This window comes from Ctenopharyngodon idella, chromosome 24 (assembly GCF_019924925.1).
Source record: "Ctenopharyngodon idella isolate HZGC_01 chromosome 24, HZGC01, whole genome shotgun sequence".
Taxonomy (NCBI): Eukaryota; Metazoa; Chordata; class Actinopteri; order Cypriniformes; family Xenocyprididae; genus Ctenopharyngodon; species Ctenopharyngodon idella.
Window position 1 is genome coordinate 3,562,339 of NC_067243.1, and position 27,167 is coordinate 3,589,505.

General features: G+C 42.2%; 1 protein-coding gene and 2 long non-coding RNA genes across 3 annotated transcripts in view; 1 reads left to right on the top strand and 2 right to left on the bottom strand.

Annotated features, from left to right (window-relative positions):
* The window catches only part of LOC127507833 (uncharacterized), a 35,653-nt gene extending 9,540 nt beyond the window's left edge, over positions 1-26,113 (top strand). Inside the window, exons 2-3 of the long non-coding RNA XR_007928466.1 lie at positions 25,527-25,673; positions 25,760-26,113. This is a non-coding gene — a long non-coding RNA (uncharacterized LOC127507833). The remainder of the gene's footprint in view (positions 1-25,526; positions 25,674-25,759) is intronic.
* Positions 10,043-16,046, bottom strand: LOC127507822 (uncharacterized). The gene has a single exon (XM_051885273.1). The coding sequence runs from the start codon at positions 14,716-14,718 to the stop codon at positions 13,894-13,896; it is 825 nt and encodes a 274-aa protein (XP_051741233.1). The 5' UTR covers positions 14,719-16,046; the 3' UTR covers positions 10,043-13,893.
* Positions 21,804-23,382, bottom strand: LOC127507848 (uncharacterized). The gene is made up of 3 exons (XR_007928482.1): positions 22,599-23,382; positions 22,400-22,458; positions 21,804-22,260 (listed from the first exon to the last, which is right to left on the bottom strand). It is a non-coding gene; the product is annotated as an uncharacterized LOC127507848 (long non-coding RNA).
* Positions 26,114-27,167: the final 1,054 nt, after the last annotated feature.

Sequence of the window (27,167 nt, forward strand, 5' to 3'; positions counted from 1 at the left end):
TTGACTGTTTCACCACCTACAGTTATTCCGTTTTCCTCCAAATCTTTTAAATCCACTAACATCTCAGAGAAAACCTCAGCACATCCAAATTGTTTCAAGTCATTCTCTAAACACAATAAGACAAGGGACATGTGATCAGTATTGGACCGAACATGAATGGGTAAATTAGCTACAGAAAGATAGACTGCCACAACTTTGTGCTTTTTCTTAGCAGAGCAGAGGGGATTTACAATTTCAAAAGCATCCTGGTAGAGAATTAGTTTCAGGCATTCTGGATTTTCAATGAAGAACTGGTTGGACTTGAAGCTTTTGCCATCACTTATGTCACTAAAATCATCTGAGTCTGTTTCACAAGATGGTTGTGACACTGAATTCTTCCAAAATTCTGATTCCAGTAAGTTACTTAATGTTTGCTTTACAGGTATGTAGTATGCAAACCTTTGTTGCATATTTTCATCATTTCCTAATGTTACTTTCTGAGGCTCTATGTAATGGAACATTTTTTTGAATGTCTGAGCTCTTGAATATATTCTCATTGGTCCCTTATGACAGAAAGAGAAAGAGACTTTACTGACAACATCATCTGTAAGAGACATATCATTTTTTAAAAGTGACCGCAGTTTACTTAAAGTGTAATCTTGTCCTAACTCATGTACATTTTGCATCTCTTCAAAAATTGTCTGTATTGTTGAAGCTGGAAGGAGGAGCTGCCCTTGCAATTTTAGGTACAGTAAACATACATTCCTAAGAAAGGACTCATTGAAATTCTGTGGCAATTCAATGCTTTCATTTGTTGTTGCATCATTTGAGCTCTGGGAAGCATCTTCACATGCGATGACAGTAGATGACGGAGAAATAGTTTCCCTGTAAACGTCACTTATGCTATCAACCGAACATGCTCGATGCTTCCTGATCATATGTGCAGTAAACGATGATTTCACAGTGAACGTATTTTTACAACCTGTTACTGGACATGCCACAGGTCGCCCCTCCACTATATGCTCTTTTAAGTGGCATATAAGTTCTTTAACTGTGTGAAATTGTTGATCACACAGCGAAATGGCACATTTAAAATCTGTAACAAAGTTCTCCAGCAGTAACAGGGGGTGCAGACTCATTGTGAACCCGATAGAAATGAGCTTTAAAAGCTGCGTACGTACAAAATGTCCGTTTGCAGTCAGCGCCAACACATTTGAAAAAACATCGGGGTTCGTTCCTACACTGTCAGAAAAAAGGGTACGGTTGGGGTACAATTGTGAGCACTTTGGGTACAAATGCTTTGGTTGTACTCTCAATTTGGTTGTACTCTTTTTTTTCAACTGCAATGATGTGTTAAAAATTTACACAAAATATGTGTTAAACAATTCGTAACACATTTTGTGTTACTACAGACACATTGTGTGTAAATATTGTGCTTAACTGATTGTGTTAAACACATTTAAGCAGTACATATAAATAAAATGTTTTTTTTTTTTTGTTTTTTGTTTTTGCTTATATCGATATTTACTGTATGTATGTAGTTTATCATGTTGCCAATATAAAATAAGAATTTGGGCGCGCGGGATGAAAATACTGGATTTCGGCATGCTGTGAACTTCTGCGCACCTGCGCACTGTGCGCAGTGACGTTCTTTTTTGACTGTCGCCCCGTCAGCCATGTTAGATAAAGCGGCTTTCTGCCTCAAGTGAGTAAAAATAATTAAAATACTTCTATAATAGTAACTTTTTCCCCACCTTGCTTAAGATTGTTTTGTGTTAGCTGTCCAAGAAGTTGTTGTATTTTTTATTATGTTGTCTCCATGTTTTGTACCCCAATTCAAATACACGGCTCGCCTGTTAACTAAATGTCGTCTATAGGCCCGCTAGTTAACGTTAGTGCATTTGGCGCGTTTTTTGTATAGCTGTGTTGGCAGAATTGTTAATAATACATATTGAGTGAAAGACATATTTGTATTGAACGTTGAGTATGAACTCATGAACCTTACCGTCCCTTCACAATTGGAATGTTTCATATTCAACAACGCAAACATAACGTAATCAACCTTGCGCGCCATTTTGTGCTACGTTGCCTGACGAGTCACTGACTATTTAAAATGTACATTTTTATTGTTATACACTGTTAGTTTTCTCATTGTGCGGTGTATATATGGATACTTTTTTTTTCTTTTTTTTAGATGATGGATGTCGAGGAACAAATTACAGTTACTCTAACAATTTTACACAGAGTGCTTGCAACTGTCTTCATAGACGGAAAGGAAATATGGAGAAAACTATTCACAGTTGGAAGTGTCGGAGAACCGATTGCCTCAACCAAAACTGAGCTGTCTCAACAAGTATCTCTTGATCGAATACTGAGATTTGACACAGATTTTCAAGAATTCATTGACACTGATGTGAATGCAGGAGTGCGGGAGCTTGACAAATTTCAAATACATTATATTGCAAGCAACACCCAGGATTTATTAGAAGGAAGTGTTCAACCATTACAGGTAAACCATTAATGTATTTCACTCTCTATATTACTAGTGGTCAAAGTAAACATTTAGATAAATGTTTTTGTCATTTCTTAGTGTCATTCAACAGATGTAACTCGGACTGGCACCACAACTAGATTGCTAACACTGCTTGAAGAAAAAGCCCCTACAATCCTGAGAGAACGTCTCGGTTACAAAGGTAACCCTCGTTCCCTGAAGGAGGGAACGGAGACGTTCGTCGGACAGACCGACGAATAGGAATCTCGCTAGAGAGGCCAATCTACTTCGAGTGTAACTACAACGAGCCAATGCACATTGGCATGCAATCATATGCATCAGCTGCTCGCCTCGCAGCGCGGGTATATAACGAGCAGCAGGTGCGTTGCATCTTCAGGTTTTCGCTGAGGAGCCGAACCGGATAGGCGGCAGCATCAGCGGGGTACAGCGACTGTGGCGACGGGACGTACGTCTCCGTTCCCTCCTTCAGGGAACGAGGGTTACCTTTGTAACCGAGACGTTCCCATTCAGTCGGTCACGTTCGACGTACGTCGGACAGACCGACGAATAGGAATCCCTACCAAAGCGCCACAGGGGCTGCCCTCTTCCAGCGCTCTGTTGTAAGCCACCTGAACCCCCTTGCCTACGGACGGTGGGACAGGGCTAACACAGAGAGTGTCGATCACTGCTGTTCCCCAAAACCCATTCAGTGAGACTATTGGATAACGCTGGGAAAGCGTACCCTTCCGCTGGGAAAGGAACGCTGCGGAAGCCACATCCTTCCCGAAGGAGTTAAGTGGAGAAGTACATATGGACTAACCCGTAGGCTGTACTACATATGGAAGAACTGGGGTGACTCCAACTCGATGAGAGGTGGGTTCTCCCAGAGGGAAAGACACGGGCTTCGTTTAGGAGCAACCGTGGAACTAGACATATGGGATCCCAGTAGGGTCACACATATGGTACCCAGCCTGAACCCGGTTCTCAAGGATACAACGGAGTATAGGCCTAGCGCCAGACGCTCTGCCACGTCGGCTGCCGAAGGGAGATCGGAGGACTCAACAGGGTCTGCCTTGTAGGGACTCTCTGGAGAAAAAAGCGCATGTAAGCGCAGCAAGCCGACACTAAGCCGGGGCCTCTCCGTGCCTCTGACCTGAGGTGAGAACACGGGAGGAGACCGGCTCGACACGAAGGCTATAGAATCTAGCGAACGTGTTAGGTGTCGCCCAGCCCGCAGCTCTACAGATGTCTGTTAGCGAGGCGCCACGAGCCAGCGCCCAGGAAGATGCGACGCCTCTCGTGGAGTGCGCATGCAACCTGAGCGGGCAGGGCACGCCCTGAGCTTGGTAAGCCAGGGCGATGGCATCCACTATCCAGTGGGCCATCCTCTGCTTGGAGACAGCCTTTCCCTTCTGCTGGCCTCCGTAACAGACAAAGAGCTGGTCTGAGGTCCTGAAGCTTTGAGTTCTGTCTATGTACAGTCGCAAAGCGCGAACTGGACAGAGCAAAGCCAGGGCTGGGTCTGCCTCCTCCGAGGGCAGCGCTTGCAGGCTCACTACCTGGTCCCTGAAGGGAGTGGTAGGAACCTTGGGCACATAGCCAGGCCGGGGTCTCAGTACCACATGGCCGTCACCCGGCACGAACTCCAGGCACGATTCGTCGACCGAAAAAGACTGCAGGTCCCCTACCCTCTTGATGGAGGACAATGCAACCAGCAGCAAAGTCTTCATAGACAGAATCTTTAAGTCTGCTGATTGCAAGGGCTCAAAGGGAGCAATCTGAAGTGCTCTCAGCACCAGAGCAAGGTCCCAAGAGGGTATGGAGGGAGGACGAGGAGGATTTAACCGCCTCGCCCCCCTAAGGAACCTGACGACCAGGTCGTGCTGACCAACAGATTTGCCATCTATGTGGTCATGATATGCGGAGATAGCAGCAGTATGGACTTTGAGGGTGGAGGGGGAGTTTCCAGAGGTCTGGACGCGGGTGCCAGAGAGTGCCCCGTCTCTGAGAAAGAAGGTCCTTCCTCAGAGGAATGGGCCAGGGAGGGGCTGTCGCGAGGAGTGAGTTCTGGGAACCAGGTCCGGTTGGGCCAATAGGGCGCAACTAGCAGAACCTGCTCCTCGTCCTCCCTGACTTTGCACAGGGTCTGTGCAAGTAGGCTCACTGGGGGAAACGCATATTTGCGAAGGCCCCGGGGCCAGCTGAGCGCCAGTGCGTCTGTTCCGAGTGTTCCCCGGACAGGGAATAAAACAACCGGCAATGGGAGGTTTCTGGTGAGGCAAACAGGTCTACCTGAGCCTCTCCGAACTCTCTCCAAATCAGCTGGACCACCTGGGGGTGGAGTCGCCACTCTCCTGGCCGCGCAGCTCGTGATAGCTCGTCGGCCACACGGTTGAGCACACCGGGAATATAAATGGCACGAAGCGACCTCAGATGCTTCTGACTCCAGAGGAGGAGATGGGGGGCGAGTTGCGACATGCGACGGGAGCGTAGACCACCTTGACGGTTGATGTACGCAACGGTCGCAGTGTTGTCCGTCCGGACCAGTACATGCTTGCCCCGTAGCGGCCCTTTGAGGCGGCTCAGGGCAAGGCGTACCGCTAGCAACTCGAGGCAGTTGATGTGCCAATGCAGATGGGGGCCCGTCCAACCCCTGACACTGCATGCCCGTTGTACGTGGCACCCCAGCCTGTGGCAGAGGCATCTGTGAATACCACAGCATGCCGGGACACCTGCTCTAGGGGTACTCCAGCCCGAAGAAACAAGGGGTCCGACCAAGGGCTGAAGGTTTGGCGGCACTCCTGAGTGATTGCCACCCGGAACGTGCCGCGTTGCCACGCCCATCTCGGGACCCGGCCGTGGAGCCAGTGTTGAAGCGGTCTCATATGAAGCAGACCGAGCGGGGTTACTGCCGCTGCGGCTGCCATATGCCCCAGGAGCCTCTGAAAAAATTTCAGTGGAACCGCTGTCCTGCTGTTGAACGTATTCAGGCAGTTCAACACCGACTGAGCACGTTCCTCTGTGAGGCATGCTATCTGTTCGACCGAATCCAACTCCATACCGAGAAAAGAGATCCTCTGCACCGGGGCGAGTTTGCTCTTTTCCCAGTTGACCTGAAGACCCAACTGGCTGAGGTGTCTGAGCACCAAATCCCTGTGTTCGCACCACTGATCCCGGGACTGTGCCAGAATGAGCCAGTCGTCGAGATAGTTAAGGATGCGAACACCCTGTTCTCTCATGGGAACAAGGGCTCCCTCCACGACCTTCGTGAAGACGCGGGGAGACAGGGCCAGCCCGAAGGGTAAGACTCTGTACTGATATGCTCGACCTTCGAACGCAAAAACGCAGGAATGGCCTGTGTCGCGGAAGAATCGAACATGAAAGTACGCGTCCTTCAGGTCGATCGCTGCAAACCAATCCTGGGGACGGATGCACTCGAAAATGCATTTCTGCGTGAGCATTTTGAACGGTAGCTTGTGAAGGCTCCGATTCAAAACTCGCAGATCCAGGATCGGTCGTAACCCACCGCTTTTCTTGGGTACAATGAAGTAGGGACTGTAGAACCCTGACCTCATATCGGCTGGAGGGACCGGCTCCATCGTGTCCTTCGCCAGTAGGACCGCGATCTCCGCACGCAAGACACGGGCATCGACAGCCTTCACTGCAGTGAGGTGGACACCCCTGAACTTGGGGGGGACGCCGGGCGAACTGAATCGCATAGCCGAACCCGATGGTCGGAATGAGCCAGCGAGACGGACTGGGGAGCGCTAACCAGGCTCACAGAGACCGTACAGGCGGGATCAAAGGGACCGCAGGCGTACCCGCAGTGAGGCAGCGAGGTGAAACACAGGGACGCAGCTCGGGAGGCTCTCTCTGCGAGGCGGCCCGAAGCGGGGTCAGAGTGTGCTGTGCAACACCTACCTGGTTCCACGGTTGGGCAGGGGGCGCAGGAGAGGCTTTGCTGCCTTCTCGACTGCACGCTGCTGCCCTCTGGCGAAGGAAGAGGGGGATGAGAGTGGTGAAGCTTTTCTCCTCCCACTGCTCTCCGAGCCCTCTTCAGACCCAGAGATGGAGGAACTGCTCTCTTTTTGAAAATTTGGGTACCGCTGGCTGTTGGACCAGCGGGAGAACAGAAACAAACCCAACCAACAGGATTTACCACCCGGCCCTCCTCCGGGGGGGGGGGGGCAGCCCCACCCGTCTCTGGGTCACCCGTCTCAGGGGTGATTTTTCACTAACCACTTAAACAGTAGCAGAGACGGGAGGTGTCATCTTCCTGCAGCGGACACAGTAGAGCAGACTGGGCCGGAGTTTTTTTTTTTTTTTTATTCTGCAGGGGACGACACCCTTGGCGACGAGCAGACTGAGGGCCCACGAGGAACTCAATGGTTTGTCGGGGGAGGCTCCCCGGTCTGCCACTAACTGAGGAGAACTGCTGGGCTCAGTCCCCGACAGTGTCACCGAAAAGGCCACCTTGTGAGATGGGAGTGTCGAGAAAGCGTTTAGCTTGACGACCTCTTGCACCTCAGCAAGGTAAGCCAGGGGGGCGCTTCAGGACCACTGAGGTGGACATCGTCTGGCCGAAGGCCTGCGCCGTGACTTTGATCACGGTTAGTCAACAAGCGCAGCTCAACCCCGGCTCAGAACTACCCTCATGCATAAAGAGTGCCTTGGCCTCACATGCAGGGTGGGTGTGGTCTGTGAACAGCCACCCCACCCATAAGGGTAGTGAGAGAGTAAAAACTTATGCAGATTTTGGCACTTTTGGCATTCCATATTTATGGCACCAATATAGCTCCATACTGCCAAGTTTTTCATGCACATCCGGAACACCCGGGAAAGCATGGCTGTAAACTCTGAATCTGAGTCAGCATAAGCACACACCATTACAGTGGGCAGCGTCACCCTCATTTCCAGAGCATAACAGCCCTCTCTCCGATGCTGCAATCGACATCTGACCCTCAGCTGGAGCCCTAAATGGAATGCTAGGTTCCCCTATGAAAAGGACCAGCAATCCAATCCAGAAGCTGCACAGCAGGTAATGCGCTAGTGGGAGGGGCCCTAGGGGGTTGGTTCCCCGAAGGAACCCCTCAACCTCAAGACACCCAAGCCATTTCACCAAAGTAGACCTCTTCTGGTGCACCAGAGAGGGCGCTACAATGGAGATTAGGCAAGGAGACCGCGCATCTAGAGCGCCGAGCGAGCGCTGGGTTGCCGTGACAACCCGCGCTGCAGCCCGACAGCTCGACGGCACACGACACGCAGAGGAGCGAGAGGTTTGCTCTCGCTGATCTCCGCGGTCTCCCAGAGTGTCGGGCAGACCCGCGGCTGTGCTTTTACACACAAGCGGCAGCTGGCCAACAACAGAGGGGACTCAAGCTTCCCGGAGAAAGAAGAGTCACGACCGGCGTGTCGACGTGATCATGTTCTCATACGAAAACATGAACCACCCACGAACATCGTTTCAGCACGCGCCCAGACATGTGAAACAGTGATCGTGGCCGTCAGTGAGGACAGGAAACGACCGCATCCAGAAACACACAAATAGAATGTCATCTTTAAAAAGACGCAAGCTCTATTTGTGTAAGCTCTTTTAGGGACTTTACTCTTTTAGAGTGCTGAAGCACGCAGGGGAACGGCCGCCGCAACACAGACAGGGATTGTGTGCAGCCTGTCGTGTGCTCTTTCTCTCTTTGAAGGCGCTCACTCTTACCAGCCGTAAAAACGGCTTTCAGCGCTCGAAGCGCACCGTACCGGCCGTGAGAACAGCCTTCTGACGCTGTCAAAACAGCTATTTGCTCTATAATGGCAAACGAAACAAAAAACAGAAAATAAAGAGAGGACTTCGACCCCGCTGCTGTGCTGTTCGCCCGCACTCGAAAAAAAAGAGAAGTTCAACCAAAAAGCTTGACTCGTCTTCTAGCAGACACTTGCTTGCAGAGAACAGGAACAAACACTGTTCGGCTCCGAAGCGAAAAGCTGAAGATGCAACGCACCTCCTGCTCGTTATATACCCGCGCTGCGAGGCGAGCAGCTGATGCATATGATTGCATGCCAATGTGCATTGGCTCGTTGTAGTTACACTCGAAGTAGATTGGCCTCTCTAGCGAGATTCCTATTCGTCGGTCTGTCCGACATACGTCGAACGTGACCGACTGAATGGGAACGCGAAGAGACAAAGACACTTTCTATTTCCTCTAGAAAGTTTCTTGTTAAAGATGCTGTCAGTGACCTCGTTGAGAAACATGGATTGTGAGTATATGTGGTTGTTTATAAGATGTAAGGTGTATTTGTTTAAATTAAATTAAATTTAAATTACATTGTATTTAAATAAATTAAACATTTAATAAAACAGTTATAAATAGAACAGTAATAAGGTTAATTCAATAAATAACTTTAACAGTCTAAAGTACCAGTGTTTTATATATATATATATATATATAGTGTCATATATTTTTATGTTTGTCAATGTTTGTGTTAGAGCCAATTCTGCAACTTTTATTTAATTTTTTTTTTTTCAGCTATCCATCTGGTACAGCTATGATCAGCCCTGTGCAGCTATTATCAGCTGTTTGGCTCAGCTTTCGATGTTTTGTTACGGAAAGGCCGACTTTTACTTTCAAATTAACTGCAATTGCTTGAATGGTGGGTTACTCTTACTGAAAAACACTCGACAAAACGGACATTTTGGCATAATTCGTGTGTGTTATGGTTCATTAAGAGCAGAAGAGAACTCGATACTGGCGCGCACGCGTTGTGTGTGTGTGTGTGTGTGCGCGTGTGCGTGTGTGTGTGTGTCACATAGGCAGAACATTCACAAGACAGCGCGTTCTCTTTTGCCTTGTCGCGCTTGAATGGTTTAAAAGCATTAGCATGAATAAGAGCTTGATTATATAATACAGAAAACAGATACTACGTTAATTGCATTAAATGCAAATATTTTTAACGCGTTAAAGTGGAAAAAAAAAAATTTACCTCGGTGCCGCGTGTCACAGACACGCCAGGCTCTACACTCACCCAATCACATCGCACTTCCTCCCCTGAGTACTGACAAGATACACCTGACGCTCATTCACACTCATCACCACAGCCACATAAAAGACACGCCAGATCACTCAGTCACTGTCTGGTCTCGTTGACACATACCTGTGTTTACTTACCTCCAGTGTTTTGCGACTAAACACAGGTAACACCGGTAACACCGACTACCGTAGCAAGCCTAATTCATGATCAAATAAATTTTGTTTTAAATTCTTCTTTTGCATGTGACCTACATCTCAACTCAATGATGCAAGTGCAACCGGTGTCAAGCATAACTCATGCCTAAATAGCCTACAGTATTTTCATGTCACTGAGAATATTGGCGTGGACATCATGCATGATGTGCTTGAAGGAGTCGCACCTCTTGAGGTGAAATTGTTGCTGCGGCATTTCATTTATGAGGAGAAATGTTTTTTCTCTGGAACTATTAAATTAAAGAATAGCAGTGTTTGACTATGGCTATGAAAATCAAAAAAAATAAACCTAGTGCAATTATAAATCTTAGGACATCTGAAATGCTATTAAGTCAAGTCAAGTCAAGTCACCTTTATTTATATAGCGCTTTTTACAATGTAGATTGTGTCAAAGCAGCTTTACATTGATAACTGGTACATTGTTTGGCTGCACAGCAGCTCTTAAAGAATAGTGTCAATGCAGGCAGATCAAAAGCACTGTTGAATATCAAATGTCAAGTCAAGTGTCCCCAACTAAGCAAGCCAGAGGCGACAGCGGCAAGGAACCCAAACTCCATCAGGTGACATCAGGTGGCAGACAAGTGGCAAATTGGTGTTAAAATGGAGAAAAAAACCTTGGGAGAAACCAGGCTTAGTCGGGGTGCCAGTTCTCCTCTGGCCAACAGTGCTTTGTTACAATTCAGGTTGCTATCATAAGTCCAATAGGATCGCAACATTAAAAGTATTTATTTCAGTTCCATCCAATTGAGGATCGTATTCATCACGCCGGTATGGACGGTTGTTGAGGAACTGTGTCGTGGCTGTCGTGTCGATGAGGCCTTCACAGGGGATGATCTAGTTGACTCAATCTCTGCTGATACTTCAGGGCTGCGTTGTGGTCGTGTCAAGGTGCAGGTCCTTGGTCTCACCTGGATATGGCCCGGATCCGGTTGACTACGGTGAACCTCGGGATAAACAGAAAGACTAATATTAGCGTAGATGCCATTCTTCTTCTGATGTAACGAGTACATCAGGTGTTATAGGAAGTGTTCCCGGTTCCGGCTGACCTAATTTATGCAGCCTAATAATCCTTTAACGGATTTGGAAATATAAATTGGTAATGTGTTATGTGTATGCCAGGTTAAAGAGATGCGTTTTTAGTCTAGATTTAAACTGACAGAGTGTGTCTGCTTCCCGAACAATGCTAGGAAGATTGTTCCAGAGTTTAGGTGCCAAATAGGAGAAGGATCTACCACCTGCAGTTGATTTTGATATTCTAGGTATTATCAGCTGGCCTGAATTCTGAGATCGCAATAGACGTGAAGGACTATAATGAATTAGGAGCTCGCTCAGGTACTGGGGAGCTAAACCATTTAGTGCTTTGTAAGTAATTAGCAAGATTTTAAAATCTATACGATGTTTAACAGGAAGCCAATGCAGTGTTGACAGAACTGGGCTAATATGGTCATACTTCCTGGTTCTAGTAAGAACTCTAGCTGCTGCATTTTGTACGAGCTGTAGTTTATTTATCAGGCGAGCAGAACAACCACCCAGTAGAGCGTTACAGTAATCTAGCCTTGAGGTCATGAACGCATGAACTAACTGTTCTGCATTTTTCATTGAGAGCATATGTCGTAGTTTAGATATATTTTTAAGATGGAAGAATGCGGTTTTACAGATGCTAGTAACATGGCCTTCAAATGAAAGATTGGTATCAAAGAGCACACCCAGGTTCCTAACTGACGACGAAGACTTAACAGAGCAGCCATCAAGTGTTAGACAATATTCTAGGTTATTACGTGAAGAAGTTTTTGGTCCAAAAATTAGAATCTTTGTTTTTTCTGAATTTAGTAGTAGGAAATTACTGGTCATCCAATTTTTTATATCAGCTATGCATTCCGTTAATTTTGTGAATTGGTAAGTTTCGCCAGGGCGCGAAGAAATATAGAGCTGAGTATCATCAGCGTAACAGTGAAAACTAACGCCATGCTTCCTAATGATATCTCCCAAGGGTAGCATGTACAGAGTGAACAGTAACGGTCCTAGTACTGAGCCTTGTGGTACTCCATATTGAACTTGTGATCGATATGACATGTCTTCGTTTACTACTACAAACTGATAACGGTCAGATAAGTATGATTTGAACCATGACAATGCAATTCCACTAATGCCAACATAATTTTCGAGTCTATTTAAAAGAATATTGTGATCAATAGTGTCAAATGCTGCACTAAGATCCAGTAACACTAATAGAGAGATACAACCACGATCTGATGATAAGAGCAAATCATTAGTAACTCTAATGAGAGCAGTCTCAGTACTATGGTACGGTCTAAATCCTGACTGGAAATCCTCACAGATACCATTTCTTTCTAAAAAGGAACATAGCTGTGATGATACTGCCTTTTCTAGTATTTTTGACAGAAAAGTGAGATTTGAGATCGGCCTGTAATTGACTAATTCTCTAGGATCAAGTTGTGGTTTTTTAATAAGAGGTTTAATAATAGCCAGCTTAAAAGTTTTTGGTACGTATCCTAATGATAAAGATGAATTGACGATATTGAGAAGAGGGTCTATGACCTCTGGAAGCATTTCTTTCAATAGCTTAGTCGGTATAGGGTCTAACATACATGTTGTTGATTTTGATGATTTAACAAGTTTAGACAATTCTTCCTCTCCTAAAGCAGTAAATGAATTGAATTTTTCCTCAGGGACACTACAATGCACTATCTGACACGATACTGTAGTAGACGGTTGCATGGTTATTATTTTTTCTCTAATATTATCAATCTTGCAAGTAAAGAAGTTCATAAAGTCATTACTGCTGTGCTCTTTGGAAACATCAGAAGTTGAAGCTTTATTTCTTGTTAATTTAGCCACTGTATCAAATAAATACCTAGGGTTGTGTTTATTTTCTTCTAAGAGTTTAGAAAAATAGGCAGATCTAGCAGATTTTAAGGCCTTTCTGTACTCAATCATTCTCTCTCTCCACGAAATACGAAATACTTCTAGTTTTGATTTCTTCCAGCTGCGCTCCATTTTTCTGGCTGCTAGCTTTAGGGCCCGAGTGTGGTCATTGTACCATGGCATTGGATTAATTTCCTTAATCTTTTTTAAACGCAAAGGAGCAACTGAGTCTAATGTGCTGGAAAAGACAGAGGCAATAGTTTCTGTTGCAACATCGAGGTCTTCTAAGCTGTCTGGTATGCTAAGGCGATGAAAATGATCAGGAAGATTATTTATAAAGCAATCTTTAGTGGTAGAAGTGATGGTTCTACCATATTTATGGCATGGAGGCAGTTTAGCCGCCTTGACTAAATGTAGTATACACGAGACTAGATAATGATCTGAGATGTCGTCACTCTGCTGCAGAATTTCAACAGCATCAATATCGATTCCATGTGACAATATTAGATCTAAAGTATGATTACGACAATGAGTGGGTCCTGACACATGTTGTCTAACACCAATAGAGTTTAGAATATCTGCAAATGCCAATCCTAATGTGTCTTTTTTATTATCTACATGAATATTAAAATCACCAACAACAAGGACTTTATCTGCAGCTAGTACTAACTCTGATAGAAAGTCAGCAAATTCTTTGATAAAGTCTGTATTGTGTCCTGGTGGCCTGTATACAGTAGCCAGCACAAATGTCAACTTACATAATGTTACGTAAAGTACCATAGTTTCGAAGGAATTATATTTGAAAGACTTCTGACTAATACTGTAAATATTACTATAGATTACAGCAACACCTCCCCCTTTGCCTTTCTGACGGGCATTGTGTCGATAATCATAACCTTGAGGACTAGACTCATTTAAAGTAATGTAATCGTCCGGTTTTAGCCAAGTTTCTGTCAAACACAGCACATCTAGATTATTATCTTTGATAATATCATTAACAATAAGTGATTTTGAAGAAAGGGATCTAATATTTAACAACCCGAGTTTTATCATTTGTTTAGCATTATTATCTCTATTTTTTATTTGTTGAACATCAATTAAATTTTTACCATTAAATGGGTTTGGAAGTTTTTTGTTTTTACTAATTCGGGGTACAGACACAGTCTCTATTTGAAAATATCTAGGTGTAAGAGTTTCTATGTGTTGAGAGTTATCTGAATTTTCTGACTTCTGTAACGTGAGGCAGCTAGCAGACGGTCGGTTTAGCCAGTCTGTCTGCTTTCTGACCTGGGCCCCAGTTTGTCATGTTTCAGTTCTAAGACTATGTGCCATATTACTAGAGAGAAGAGCAGCACCATCCCGGGAGGGATGAATACCATCTCTTTTTAACAGGTCAGGTCTGCCCCAAAAACTTTTCCAATTATCTATGAAACCTATATTATTTTGCGGACACCACTTAGACAGCCAGCCATTGAGTGATGATAATCTGCTAACTATCTCATCACTCCGACGAACAGGAAGGGGGCCAGAGCAAATTACTTCTCCTGACATTGTACTTGCGAGTTCACACACCTCTTTAATGTTAATTTTAGTGATCTCCGACTGGCGAAGTCGAACATCATTAGTGCCGACGTGAATAATAATCTTAGAGTATTTACGATTAGCATTAGCCAGCACTTTTAAATTTGCTTTGATGTCAGGTGCTCTGGCTCCCGGCAAACATGTGACTATGGTGGCTGGTGTCTCTATTTTCACGTTCCGTGTAATAGAATCGCCAATAACTAGGGCACTTTCAACAGGATTCTCAGTGGGTGTATCACTGAGTGGGGAGAACCTGTTTGATGTTCTTATTGGAACGGAAGAGTGGTGTTTTCCGCGGCTAGGCCGCCTCACCGTTACCCAAGTGCCCTGCTGCGCGGGCTCTACAGCCGGAACCGAACAATGTACAGAGTTCACTAAGCTAGTCGCATCCAAAACAGTATCTGAAGCCCTTGCATTCTTACTATCCTCGATTAAAGTTTGGATGCGTGTCTCTAATTCTGAGATTCTCTCTGTCAGCCTGACTATTTCCCTACATTTATGACATGTAAATCCCTCGTCGCTGACAGAGAGAGCTATGGTAAACATGTGGCAAATGGAACAGGTAGCAATGCTGGGAGAGGATTGCTACCTGCAGACTGCATCACAGATGTGGTGTTTACTACTAGTCTTGCCTTTTCTGTTGGGTGATTTAATTGATCCAAAGAGCCCACATTGGCATCTTTTCCTGTTGTTGCGTGAAATATGTGGCATCATTTTTGCACCTGTTGTGTCAAAAGGGCTTGCAGCTTATCTTAAATAACTAATAATAGATCAACATACACAGTTCAAGCTTCTTTATCCTGGTAGGAATCTAATTCCTAAACATCATTATATGACACATTATTCGAGTATTATGACTTTATTTGGACCTCTTTCCAAGTTGTGGTTTATGAGGTTTGAAGCCAAACATCACCCTCTTAAGCGACATGCCCAAGTAGTATGCAACTTTCGAAATATTTCAAAAACGCTGGCTCATAAACATCAGATTCAGCAAATGTACCACTGGAAATTGAGCTCACCACTCAATTTTGAAATGACTGTGCCAAATGCTTTCCCAGTTGTGATTGCATCTTTGTATAAAGGTGACAAATTGCTTGACAAACTTAGGACAGACTCTCATTTTGAGACTCTCACTTATACCAGTTCAGTCCATGTGGCTAATACTATCAGTTTTTTGGGGACAACATACAGGACAGAATGCGTTCTGACTTTAAAAGCAGATGAAAGGGGAGAACCATTATTTGGTGAAGTTATACACATTATTCCCCAAAGTGAAAGAGAATGTGCGCTTATGTTCCTGAGAGTTTTAAGAGTTAAATATTTTGATGAACACCTTTTTTCCTTCAATGTCATCAGAACCAAAGATTTTGACATGGCAAAGCTGCCTGGTGACTTAATAGATTACAGACCTTTAAATATTGTATCATTTTGTGATCAGCAATATGTAACTCCTAAATACAAAATTTTGTTTTAAACATGTTGGTGGTTGAAACTGTTGAACACATTGTGTTTTGACCAGATTTGACAATGAATTGTTTTGTTAACATGATCACCTATAGGTGAATACATAAACAGTAATTGTGTAATGGTTATTTCTTTGAATACAGTTTTTAGGTTAATTAAATGTATTTTTTCTGTATGAAAATGAAATGTTGGTACACTTGAGAATAAGTTCAGAAAATGTGGTACTTTATATGTTGGAAACTGTTTCATACATATTTGACGTTTTATTTGACTGCTTAACAGATATGAGTTTTATAATATTTGATAAATTGTTTTTATAATGTATGATGTCTTGAAATGCTTATTTCACAAGTTTATAGTCAGTAACATTTGAGTGCATTAATTCCATGTTAAAAAGGAAAACAAATAAACAGTATGTGACAATTGTTTCCTGTGAGATTTCATAATTAATGTACACAAATTGTTTATTGTTCTAACATTTGTAATAAATTTAATATTAACACATATTAAACAATTTCTTAGTAACACACAGTTTAACTCAACATTTGTTGTCCCTGAGCACACTCAGAACAAATAACACATGTTGTGTTGTTTTCAAAATATTTGTTTTAAGAGAGTATAAAAATACAAAATGTTTATTAATACAAGAATAATTTAAAACACTGAATCACAAAAAAAACACTTGAAACCCCACTTCAAACAAAAGAAAACAAATTACACAAAGAAAAAGATAAAACAAACAAACCAACTTAAGTAGCAATTATATGTGGATATGTAAAACAAAACGGAATGATACCAGCAGGGCTGAGGCTCCCAACGGCAGGAATCAATGTAGAGTTTGGTTTCACAAGAGCACACTTCCACGCGCACACACACACACCCGTGCAGGCACGTGCACACATAGACATAAAAGGGGCTTGAGCCCCTGCCCTTTTTCTTCCTCGAGAGATTTTTTTTTTTAAATAAATGAACATATATTCCTGTTTGCGCACAGCTTCCATGTCAAACAAATATATTTAGGCTGCTGAAAATAAATAAATAAATACTATATCAGGTCGGCTTTGTCGAGTTCAGATGCCCTCCCTCCTCGACACGCCATTCATTCCCGCACCCATGTGCGCCACGCCCCACCTCGTGTTTGCTGCTGGCTGAAAACTTGTGACAACTATGCCCGGGAAAGTGCAACTGCTGTCTGGCGATGAGAAGCGAAAAAGAAAAAAGCCCTAGATGGATCCATCCCGTGCATTTCTTTCAGGTAGCCTATGTATGTTCTCAAACATGTGAATTATTTTAATGTGCTATGCATTGCGTTTTGAACCATGGTAAAGTTATATCTGTAGGGCTGTCAATACCAGAAGAGGAGAATTCCACGGACGAGCATCCATGAACCGCATTATTCCAATTAAAACTATTTAAAAATCATAATACCGCATTACATAATGCTATTCTTAAATCTACGCTTACACAGGATAATACATCAATAAAAGTTTAAACCCTCACTCTGAGTGTGCATGTTTGATGTCATATTCTTGTTGAAGAAATTACAGCGGCTGTAGCATTTCTATAAAAAAAAAAAAGTGTCCGAATATTATTATTTAACTAATAATATATTTTTAATTATGGTGGTTGGCTTTGATCGTGCTGTGCTGTGTAACAACAAAAATCAGCAGCCGTTTGGCGCCCTCTGCAGGCATTTGTTATAATATGTAATGTATTTAAAACATTTCAGGGAAAAAAAAAAAAAAAAACTCTTGATGTGTTTAAATATGCAGATTAGCTTGTTTTGGTTAATTTAGAAGAAATCTACAGATGCAAACAGATGGAGGGTAGTAGGCTTAAAACAAACTCCATCTAAATGTGTAGGGTCAAAGTTAAGGTTTCTTCCCATTAGAGTAAAAGACATGGAAGCAAAAATGGACCACAATCTTAAAATTGTCCACTACATGAAAGAAGTATTCCAATAACACCAAAATAATTAAAACGATTTATCGATTTGTGCAAAATAAACAAATTATTAGTGAAACAATGTCCCTCTCCTTGGTGCAGTCATTTATTCTAAATATATAGCTACTTGAAAATAGTTGCTGTTGACTTCTCTTGTGATAAACCTAGTGAATACTAAAGAAGACCATGGTCTCTGTGTGAACTGATTATTTTGTAGAAACCTGTGGAGTATAAAACAATTGCGTAAGTAAGTGTAAGGGAATTAAAATAAATTGGTAAGGAAGTCAAAATTGTCTTAATATATTTATGAGAAGTGCCCTTTTTTCCACTTGAGCCCCTGCCCCCCAAAATGTCTGTGCACGTCCCTGCACCCGTGCACTCTAATCACACTATCAAACCCTCAAAGTGTACACCGCACACGATGAAAGAGAACCACCACCACAAGGAGGGAGACCAATCCACCCGTGGGACCTCAGCTCCTGCAATAAATCGAAAAGAAAATAAATAACTATAAAAATGGACTTGGCAGAAACGGCAGTATGGACATCACTAATGAAGCAACTCCTCACGTAAATGGTATCAAGGACAGACAGAAGTAAGGAGAAGCAACAATGTAACCTTAGAATCAGATGGTTGATCTCCTGAAATTGTTCCATCAGGAGCTGATCACACAATTTGAGTTGCATTAATAGATTGAGCACATGCAAATACAACCACAGAACTTAAATGCTTTTACAGAAAAGAAAATCAAATCAGTTCAATTAAACAAAACTTCCACAAAATTAACAAAGAAAAACAAAAAGGTTAAATGATTTAACTCAGAAAAGAAAAAGAAGAGAAACAGAGGCCAGTTTAATCTCTTCCTATAAATGAAAGAGCTATTCAGGCCTCCCAAACAAACCAAAACATGAAGCAGGGCACTAGAACGGCACGTAAAAATCAGACCAGCAGTCCCCGTTAATAAATGGCGATAATTTAGTCTGCGCGGCTGTATAAACAGCAGCTCCTTTTAATAGCTTGAAGACGGCAGCAAACAATCACGGCATAGAACGAGAGGGAGAATCCATCAGGATATCACGGCAAATAGAATGCTTTATAGGCACGAGTTTGTTGCAGTCATACCCACCGATAGCACAATGGGATACAGGTAGTGATGGCGAATTCGAAACACTGCTTCATGAAGCTCCGAAGCTTTATGAATCTTTTGTTTCGAATCAGTGATTCGGAGCGTGTATCAAACTACCAAGGTCACGTGATTTCAGTAAACGAGTCTTCATTACGTCATCACTGTTTTGAAATGTTTCAAAACAGTTCGAAATTTCAATGGTTCACCTGTAGAGGGCGATGATAAAGTGAACCCAGATTCATTGAGAACAACTGAACAAGTGTCTATGGGCTTTACCCCAGGGCCGTGCACAGACTTTTTAAGGGGCATGTGCTGAAACTGAAAAAGGGCACCCCCCTAATAATGCATATTAACATCTTAAACATTAACCATACTGTGTGACCATATATAATATGGTTAAATGTTAATAAATTAAGTGTATTAGCAGATAGCCATCATAAATCAAATAAGAAATTTCTTAGAAATATATTTTACCTAGCTGACGAGGATCACTCGCTTTGTGTCAAACTCAAATGCAGTTACGCCGGGTTTTTGACCATCGAATGTGTGCAAATGTGTGATTTGTCTGTCATTAAAACGACGGCATCACATTAGGCTAAGTCATCATCAATAGGTTATGAGCGCTCAGTTTTTCCTGTTGTAAAATACGTTTGGCCAAAATCTCAATCTATAAAAGATGTAATACTACTGTATGCACAGGCTATTTAAGGCTATTTGTAGGGTATTGGCTATGACTAACTTAGCTGGCAAATGCTAGCCCCCTCCCTCTCTCTCAGCCGCTGGTCCGGTCTCAGGCCTCAAATGCATAAAAAATGAGCCTTTATAGACATACTAGTGTTTCTTCTGTAAAGACAACGTTGTACTTATTCAAACAACAAGATATTTATTTACCGTTGCAAGACGTTCAACTGCTCTGCTGTGGATCTGCACTCAGGGGGCGGAGTTAAGAGGTTTGACTGACAGTTTGAGCGGATCCAAAAAGATTTTGTCACAAGCTCTTTTTAATACCTTTAATTGGCTAAATATATTTGTAAATCAGACAGACAGACGTAAAGGGTGACCAATAGCATTGATTTATTGAAGAAAATAAATAAATAAAATAAAACAGCCCTACCTGTGCACGTGCCTGCTTTACCATATGGTTTTACCTGATCTCTGATCAGTTTTATATATTTGTAGATGTTTTAAGACATTATGTAATTAGACATTAGAATAATTAAAATGAATAATGGTAGTTATTAATCTCTTATTTGCCTGTTTAGCTTGAGCCATGGAACAGAGAAACAAGCCCTGAAAATTGATAAAAGAACACATATTATACAGACACTCTATATTTAATCTTATTAGATGATTAGTTAATTGCATAGATTTTACTTTCAATAACACTTTTGCAATACATTTGTAAAAGGTGCTTTTATGCATGTTTGGCCTCAGTTTTGTTGCATTTACACGGTTCTGACCACTAGGGGTCACCGTGGAGACGGGTGTCAGATTGTTTCGAAGCCTTGACACATTATGGCACATTTGCTTCAACTGCTTCAGTGTTTCGCGAAGCCTCGATCTGCCTCAATATTATAATGCAGGATTCCCCACAGCCTCGGGCGTTTTCTCCCGCACCACGCGCACTTCCCACCTACAGCATTTCAAATATCTTGCGCTGCTACACGGTAAAGGAGGAATTCATTTTAAATTCGATTAATTACGATTCTGTTAGGATTCATGTCCACAAACAACGTTAATGAACTATAAATCACACATTAAAATGCTGCATTATCTAATATATTAAAGTAAAACATATTTCCAGACGCGGGATCCTTAAAGTGCAGGTGAGATGTTTTAAGTAGTTGTGAATTTACTGTTTAAGTTGAAAGAGTGTAGCGTTATTATAATAATAATGTCCAGCTTTTTCATCTCACTGACTTCCAACTGGTTGGAGTTTATCTACACACTTCAGTTGACATAATTATTTTTTTTATTTTTTATTTTTTGTGGGACTAGAAGGAAGGGTCATGAGGAGCATGAATGCTAATGTGAATAAAGTGTTGAAGGAGGGGACAGATGGATTGACATAGCTTAGTCTAAGTTCCACCAGTGATGAAGCTGACCAAAAATCAACATTGATTCAATGTTCATATTTTTCAACACTGAAAAGCATTGAAATTTTAACTTTGATTCAATATTATTTCGCATTGAATTTTCAATCTCAACCAAAATGATGATTCTGATGGAATTTCAACATTGAATCAATGTCACCTTGCTATCTGGGAAGTAACTTGTCAACTAAGTCTCATTAGTGTATTAGTAGACTGTAGTACACTGTTAGGTTTCGGTTCGGGTAAGTAGAATAAGTTGACATGTAAATGTTGACATTGCAAAGTTACTTACAGTCAGTAGAATGTCTAAAGTAGACCACTGAAATACCAAATCGTATATGTAGAGAGTTTATTAGTTTGTTATCAGCACACGCTGTTGTAAATCCTGCCCACTTCTTTGCATTGTCACACATGCTTCAGTGCTCTGAGAGTGTTTATAGTGCTGTGAGTTTAACACTTCATGACTGAGAGCAGAACAGAACACAATCTTCATCATCACACAAGACAAAAGAACAACAATGAACACAATCACCTTCTTCATCTGGACTCTGATTCTCTGCATTCAGGGTAAATATCCTCTATAAATATCTTGAAAAATAAACAACCACATCTCATTTACAGTCCAATAACCATTAATGACTAAAATATGTTATTTTCAGAGAGCTGGGGACAAGTGACAGTGACTCAGAATCCAACAATAAAATCCATCAAACAAGGAGAAACTGTTACAATCAGCTGTAAAACCAGTCAGCCGATTTCTGGCTGTAGTAACTGTGTGTCTTGGTATCAGCAGAAACCTGGAGAAGCTCCTAAACTCCTCATTTATTACATAAGAAGCCTTCAGTCAGGAACTCCATCTAGATTCAGTGGCAGTGGATCTGACTATGGCAGTGATTTTACTCTGACCATCAGTGGAGTCCAGACTGAAGATACAGGAGATTATTACTGTCAGAGTGCACACTATATCAACAGTCAATATGTGTTCACACAGTGATAAAGAGTGGTACAAAAACCTCGGTCAGTCAGACGTCACAGTGATGCACTGATACAGCTGAGAGATACTGCAGCTGCTGATGGAGGATCACAAACAACACAATCACAATGTTTAGCAAAGTTTCTAAAGACTTTAAAGGTAAATGTAATATATAAGATTTAAATACATTCTCTTAACCCAGTTTATTGTTCATTGACTACTCTTAGTATGCCATTCATAGGTTTATTTCCTCTAAATGTGTAAACATTGAAACTCCCAAGCACCATCAAGACATTGAGAGCGTCCGCTCAGATCCGTCAATCTCTTTCCAGATGAGACCATGACTGACAGGTTACATGTGAAAATACCTTCAGTTACAGAGTGAAGGCCAAAATTCACTGCATTTAGACCCACAAAGATTAATCAGGTCTTGAACGTGTCAAGGCAAACAGGGCATTGGATCCTCCAACAGCGCTGGCCCTCCAATTCTGAAGGGGAAATTAAACACAAAGTAAAACACACACAAACACACACTTTACACAATATTCGTACATATATCTGTAAAAGACTTTAATCAGCTCGACATGTGCCTCCAAAAAGCAAACAAAAACACAACAACAACCGAACCTGTTCTATGCAGTCAATGGGGCGCTGCGTCCGACAGCAGGAGCAACCTGGTTTACAAACTAAATGAACCACAAGCAAATTCAAAATAATTAAATACAAAAAAGAACACAAATTAACAAATCATGTAAATCACAATACAGTTAGAACAAGCAAAAACAAATCAATCCCAAAAGAATAAGAGAGAAAAAAAAAAACTCACTGGTGGATAACTGCCCGTTGTACACCCCCTCAAGACTTTGATTTGAGTTGATACATACGACACTTCAAAATTAGGAGTAAAGCACCAGGCGGCAGGCCAGACTAATGACCCGGCTGATCCCACAAGTGTCGCATGCTGGAAGACATCGGTTAGGATTAACGAGTAAACACAGTGCGATATCACATGAACAACGGCGGTCAAACTAATAGTGCTGATCTGATGGTCCGGTCCAGCAGCACAATCACACAGGCTGATCTCACACAGCTCCAAAGATTGATCCCAGAAACAATATAACGGCCACGAGAACACAGTTCGATGTCCAAGCAGTCATCTATGGTGAAGCAATCATGAACGGCAGACATCCAAGCAGCAGTTTAAAGGGAAACCAAAGACCGCTGCAACATCTCTTGCATTGGCTCAGACATTAACTGTGTAAATACAACACACACCAAGAGTAAGGATCACTAGCTAGGTCACTAATAAGCAACCAAACCCATAGTAGAAATGTCTGTCAAATGGCGACTCCCATAACACAGGGAACTCCATGGTAGATAGAATGCATTTCCATGGAAACAGCCATCACTAAAAGCATCCCACAAATGCTCCTCAATCCACACTACAATGAAATAATGTAACCCTGCATGGCACAAACAAACAGCCCACATCACGGCTGAATACTCCTACCTCTCGGACATTCACACGGAAATCCTGTAACTCCGTCACTGACGCTAGGCAGACGCACTTCTGCATAATGTCAATACTGACGCTTTTATATTCCACCAAACAAGAGCACAATTAAAACCCACCCCCTCCACATCTATCTGAAAAGGTAGAAACACTTCTACAACCACACAAAAACATGATGGAAATCTATAGATCCCCAGTTGATTTAGCTTCAAAAGACATTGATTCATTAACTGGAAATTACCATTGTGTTTGTTTTGTGTGGTTGTAGCAGTAGTTTCTACCTTTTCAACAGAAATGACCTTTATCAACTCTAGAGGTCCCATCCACTTGCATTATATGGACTCACAGAGAGGAATTATTTCTTTAAAAATGTTTGTGTTCCTCTAAAGAAAGAAAGACATTTACATATGGGATGACATGAGTGAGTAAATGTGAGAATTTTCCTTTTTGTGTGGAGTATCCCTATAACACATGATGAGGAGAGCATCAACTGTAGCACAAATGAAGAGTAAATGAGAGAAGAGTAAATATGACCTTACCTCTTCAATCTGAAAGAGTGCAGTCCTCAAAAAACTGGACTGTTCTGTACCACATTTCTCCTTGTGTAGGCGAACGTTTTGGACAACTTTTCTTTTACTACTGATCCGAAATCAGTCAGTAGCTCACATCATTTTTCAAGGCTTTCATCTGTTTCTCCAGTTGGATTAGCATTTCATTTGTGTTATGTACTGTATTGCAATAACATGGCCTCTCCCCTTTGTTGTGTGTTCTCAGGGGCGGGGTTTATGTAAATTGTAGGGTTAGTGATGTCACCAATCCAGGAAGAAGCTCGTTGTAGTCCCTACCAGCTGTTTGTTGTAGTCCTTAAACAGAATTCTTTAAAAGAAAATATCTCCCTTTGCTTTGAACTTTGAGCATCGTAACTTTGCAGATGTTGTTTATGCTCAAACAGCAACATTACACACTAACTAAAGTTAAAAAAGTCAAATCATAATCAACCACCCCTTTAAGAAATGTGCAATAAATAAATACTCCAAATAAAGTTTAATTATAATTTTATATCAGTAAGTTCTAAATGATATGTCAATAAATATGCGAATGGATTCGAAGGATACTTAGTTTGAAATAAATGTATTTTAAATAGATTTTGGTATAGGGCCAGCATGGGAAGTGGGAGTGCTGTGGACCAGCTACACCAGCACAGTTTTTCTTGACCAGTTAGACCAGCACTAAACCAGTCTGGACCAACATGGCATTCATGCTGGTTTATGCTGGATTTTTCAGCAGGGTGAGTTGACATTATCGTCCCACTCTCTTATCTGTCACCTTCCTCCAGTGCATTAAGTATGGAGGTGATATTAATATACTTCCCTCATAATTCAGGAATGGGTGAATTGTCAGAGCAGAAAGTGGACTTTGTCACCATTAGAGTCCCACTTTCTTATCTGTCGCCCCTCCAGCACAAGTCAGTGATAGTGTAGACGTGGAGCTGAACTCTACAGGCCCTTCAGGAGCAGGTTTGGACACTAAACGAATGAGACAAACATTATAGTCTTTATCCACCTTGTTTTTAACATAAGAGCAGCTCGGCCATTTGTAAATTGAATGTGTCTGGCTTCAGGTGTCATTCGCTTCTGAAGACTTTGGGAAGAGAAGATACAATATGCTTATTCTTTGTCATTTATTTATTTATTTGTCATTTATTTATGAGTGTTTCATTAACTTTGGGCACCTAATATCCCAGGGACTTTTGTCTTTTTGTTATAATCCTTTAAACAGACTATCAGTGAGAAACAAGAAGTTAAATCAGACTTTATAAACATTGTATTTCAAGCTTGTCAATTCTTTGGAGCCCCTAAAGGGACATGGTGAAGGAAAAAAATATGATGCGAGGAAAAAATAAAAATAAGTCAATGCTTTTGCATTCGCCTGCAAACAGCTCAGAAGGTTTTGTGAGCGAACGCAAAATTTCTCGGGGTAACGCAAAAGTATTGTTATTCCTTCCATCTCATATTTGTTTGTCCCATGTTCCCTTTAGGGGGTCCATAGACTCCACATATGAATGCTGGGTGAGAGAAAACACATTGACAATGAATTTCAAACCTGCTTCTCCTTGGAATACCATGCAATGAAATGTTTATTTTGGGAATTGTCTTTGAAATGTCTTTAAGAGTGAGCTGCAGTCTTCAGGATAATGATTTAAATAGAGAGAGTCACTTTGCATTGTCACACATGCTTCAGTGCTCTGAGAGTGTTTATAGTGCTGTGAGTTTAACACTTCATGACTGAGAGCAGAACAGAACACAATCTTCATCATCACACAAGACAAAAGAACAACAATGAACACAATCACCTTCTTCATCTGGACTCTGACTGTGTGTATTCAAGGTAAGTGTTTTAATAAAATTTCATGCTAAATTATAATAATATTATCAACTGTGAATATTATACAAATATTCTGCTTTTTCTAACAGGTTTCAGCGGACAGGTGACTGTGACTCAAACCCCTTCTGTAAAAACGGTTCAGATTGGTGAATCAGTCACTATAAACTGTAAAACAAACACAGCAGTGAGCAATGCCTGTCCAGGTTCATATACTTGTATGGCCTGGTACCAGCAGAAACCTGGAGAAACTCCTAAACTCCTCATATATTATGCAACAAGACATCATACAGGAACTCCATCTAGATTCAGTGGCAGTGGATCCAGAACTGATTTCACTCTGACCATCAGTGGAGTCCAGACTGAAGATACAGGAGATTATTACTGTCAGAGTGCACACTCTATCAACAGTAAATATGTGTTCACACAGTGATAAAGAGTGGTACAAAAACTCGGTCAGTCAGACGTCACAGTGATGCACTGATACAGCTGAGAGATACTGCAGCTGCTCATACAACACAATCACACACAACACTGATCACAGACAAACACTAATAACACTAGATCATCTAAATCAACATCAATCTTGTGTTTATGAAGAGAATTAGTCAGTGTTTAATATGATCATCATGTTTTAGGTGTAATATATGATCCCTGTCAATCAAACTGAACAGACTGAATTCAGTCACTTCTGCTGTCTGGACGTGATGCTTTCCATTTGAGCCACAGAAACATTTACATTCTTACACAATTACTGTCAGAACGGCTGATTCTTGATCTGTGATCATGTTTTTTTTTTTTTTTTTTTTTTTTTTTTCATGACATTTTCATATATATTTTCATCACCACATTTTCAGCAGAAGTGAACTGGTGTGTTCCAGTCAGATCATGTGACCAATCAAACAGTGAGACTGAAAAGCCCATTTGCATTGTCAGGGTGGAGTGATTGTGATCCTCTCAGAATAGAGCAGCTCTGTCTCCAGAGACCATGTTCAACCCCAAGAGCTTTATTTGACATTACATCAAGCTTGTGAAAAGCACCTGCATCTTCATCTGTTAGTTGAATGATGTTGTCAGACACAAAGTGAACTTGTTGAGAAGCTTTATTGAATGTTACAGCAGATGAAAGATCACACAGTGCTTTGACACGCCAGCTCTCTTTCAGTATTGAGTTGTAAATCACTACAGCTGCAGCACTAGACTCATGTGAATCCTGCCTGACACAGGACACTCAGATACGGCTCATCTTCAGGAGAGAAACATCAGCACTCAGAGCTCTTGTGGAACGAGACCTCATGAGGAGCTCCATCATGTGTTACTCTGCAGACGTACACCTCTCCCTTTTCCCAGCGTGCTTTGCTGAGGGTCAGGACGCTACTGCGGCTGTAGCGGCCGTCCCGCTGGCTCTCTGCGCTAGTCACGACCCCCTCGGTGACCTCTGACCCGTCCAGTGTCCAGCTCACCAGCGCCCCCTGTGGAGAGTAAGAGCTGAGCAGGCAG

Bases quoted from the DNA above. Each gene is read 5' to 3' on its own strand.
- LOC127507822 (XM_051885273.1), bottom strand. From the start codon at position 14,718: ATGTTTACCATAGCTCTCTCTGTCAGCGACGAGGGATTTACATGTCAT.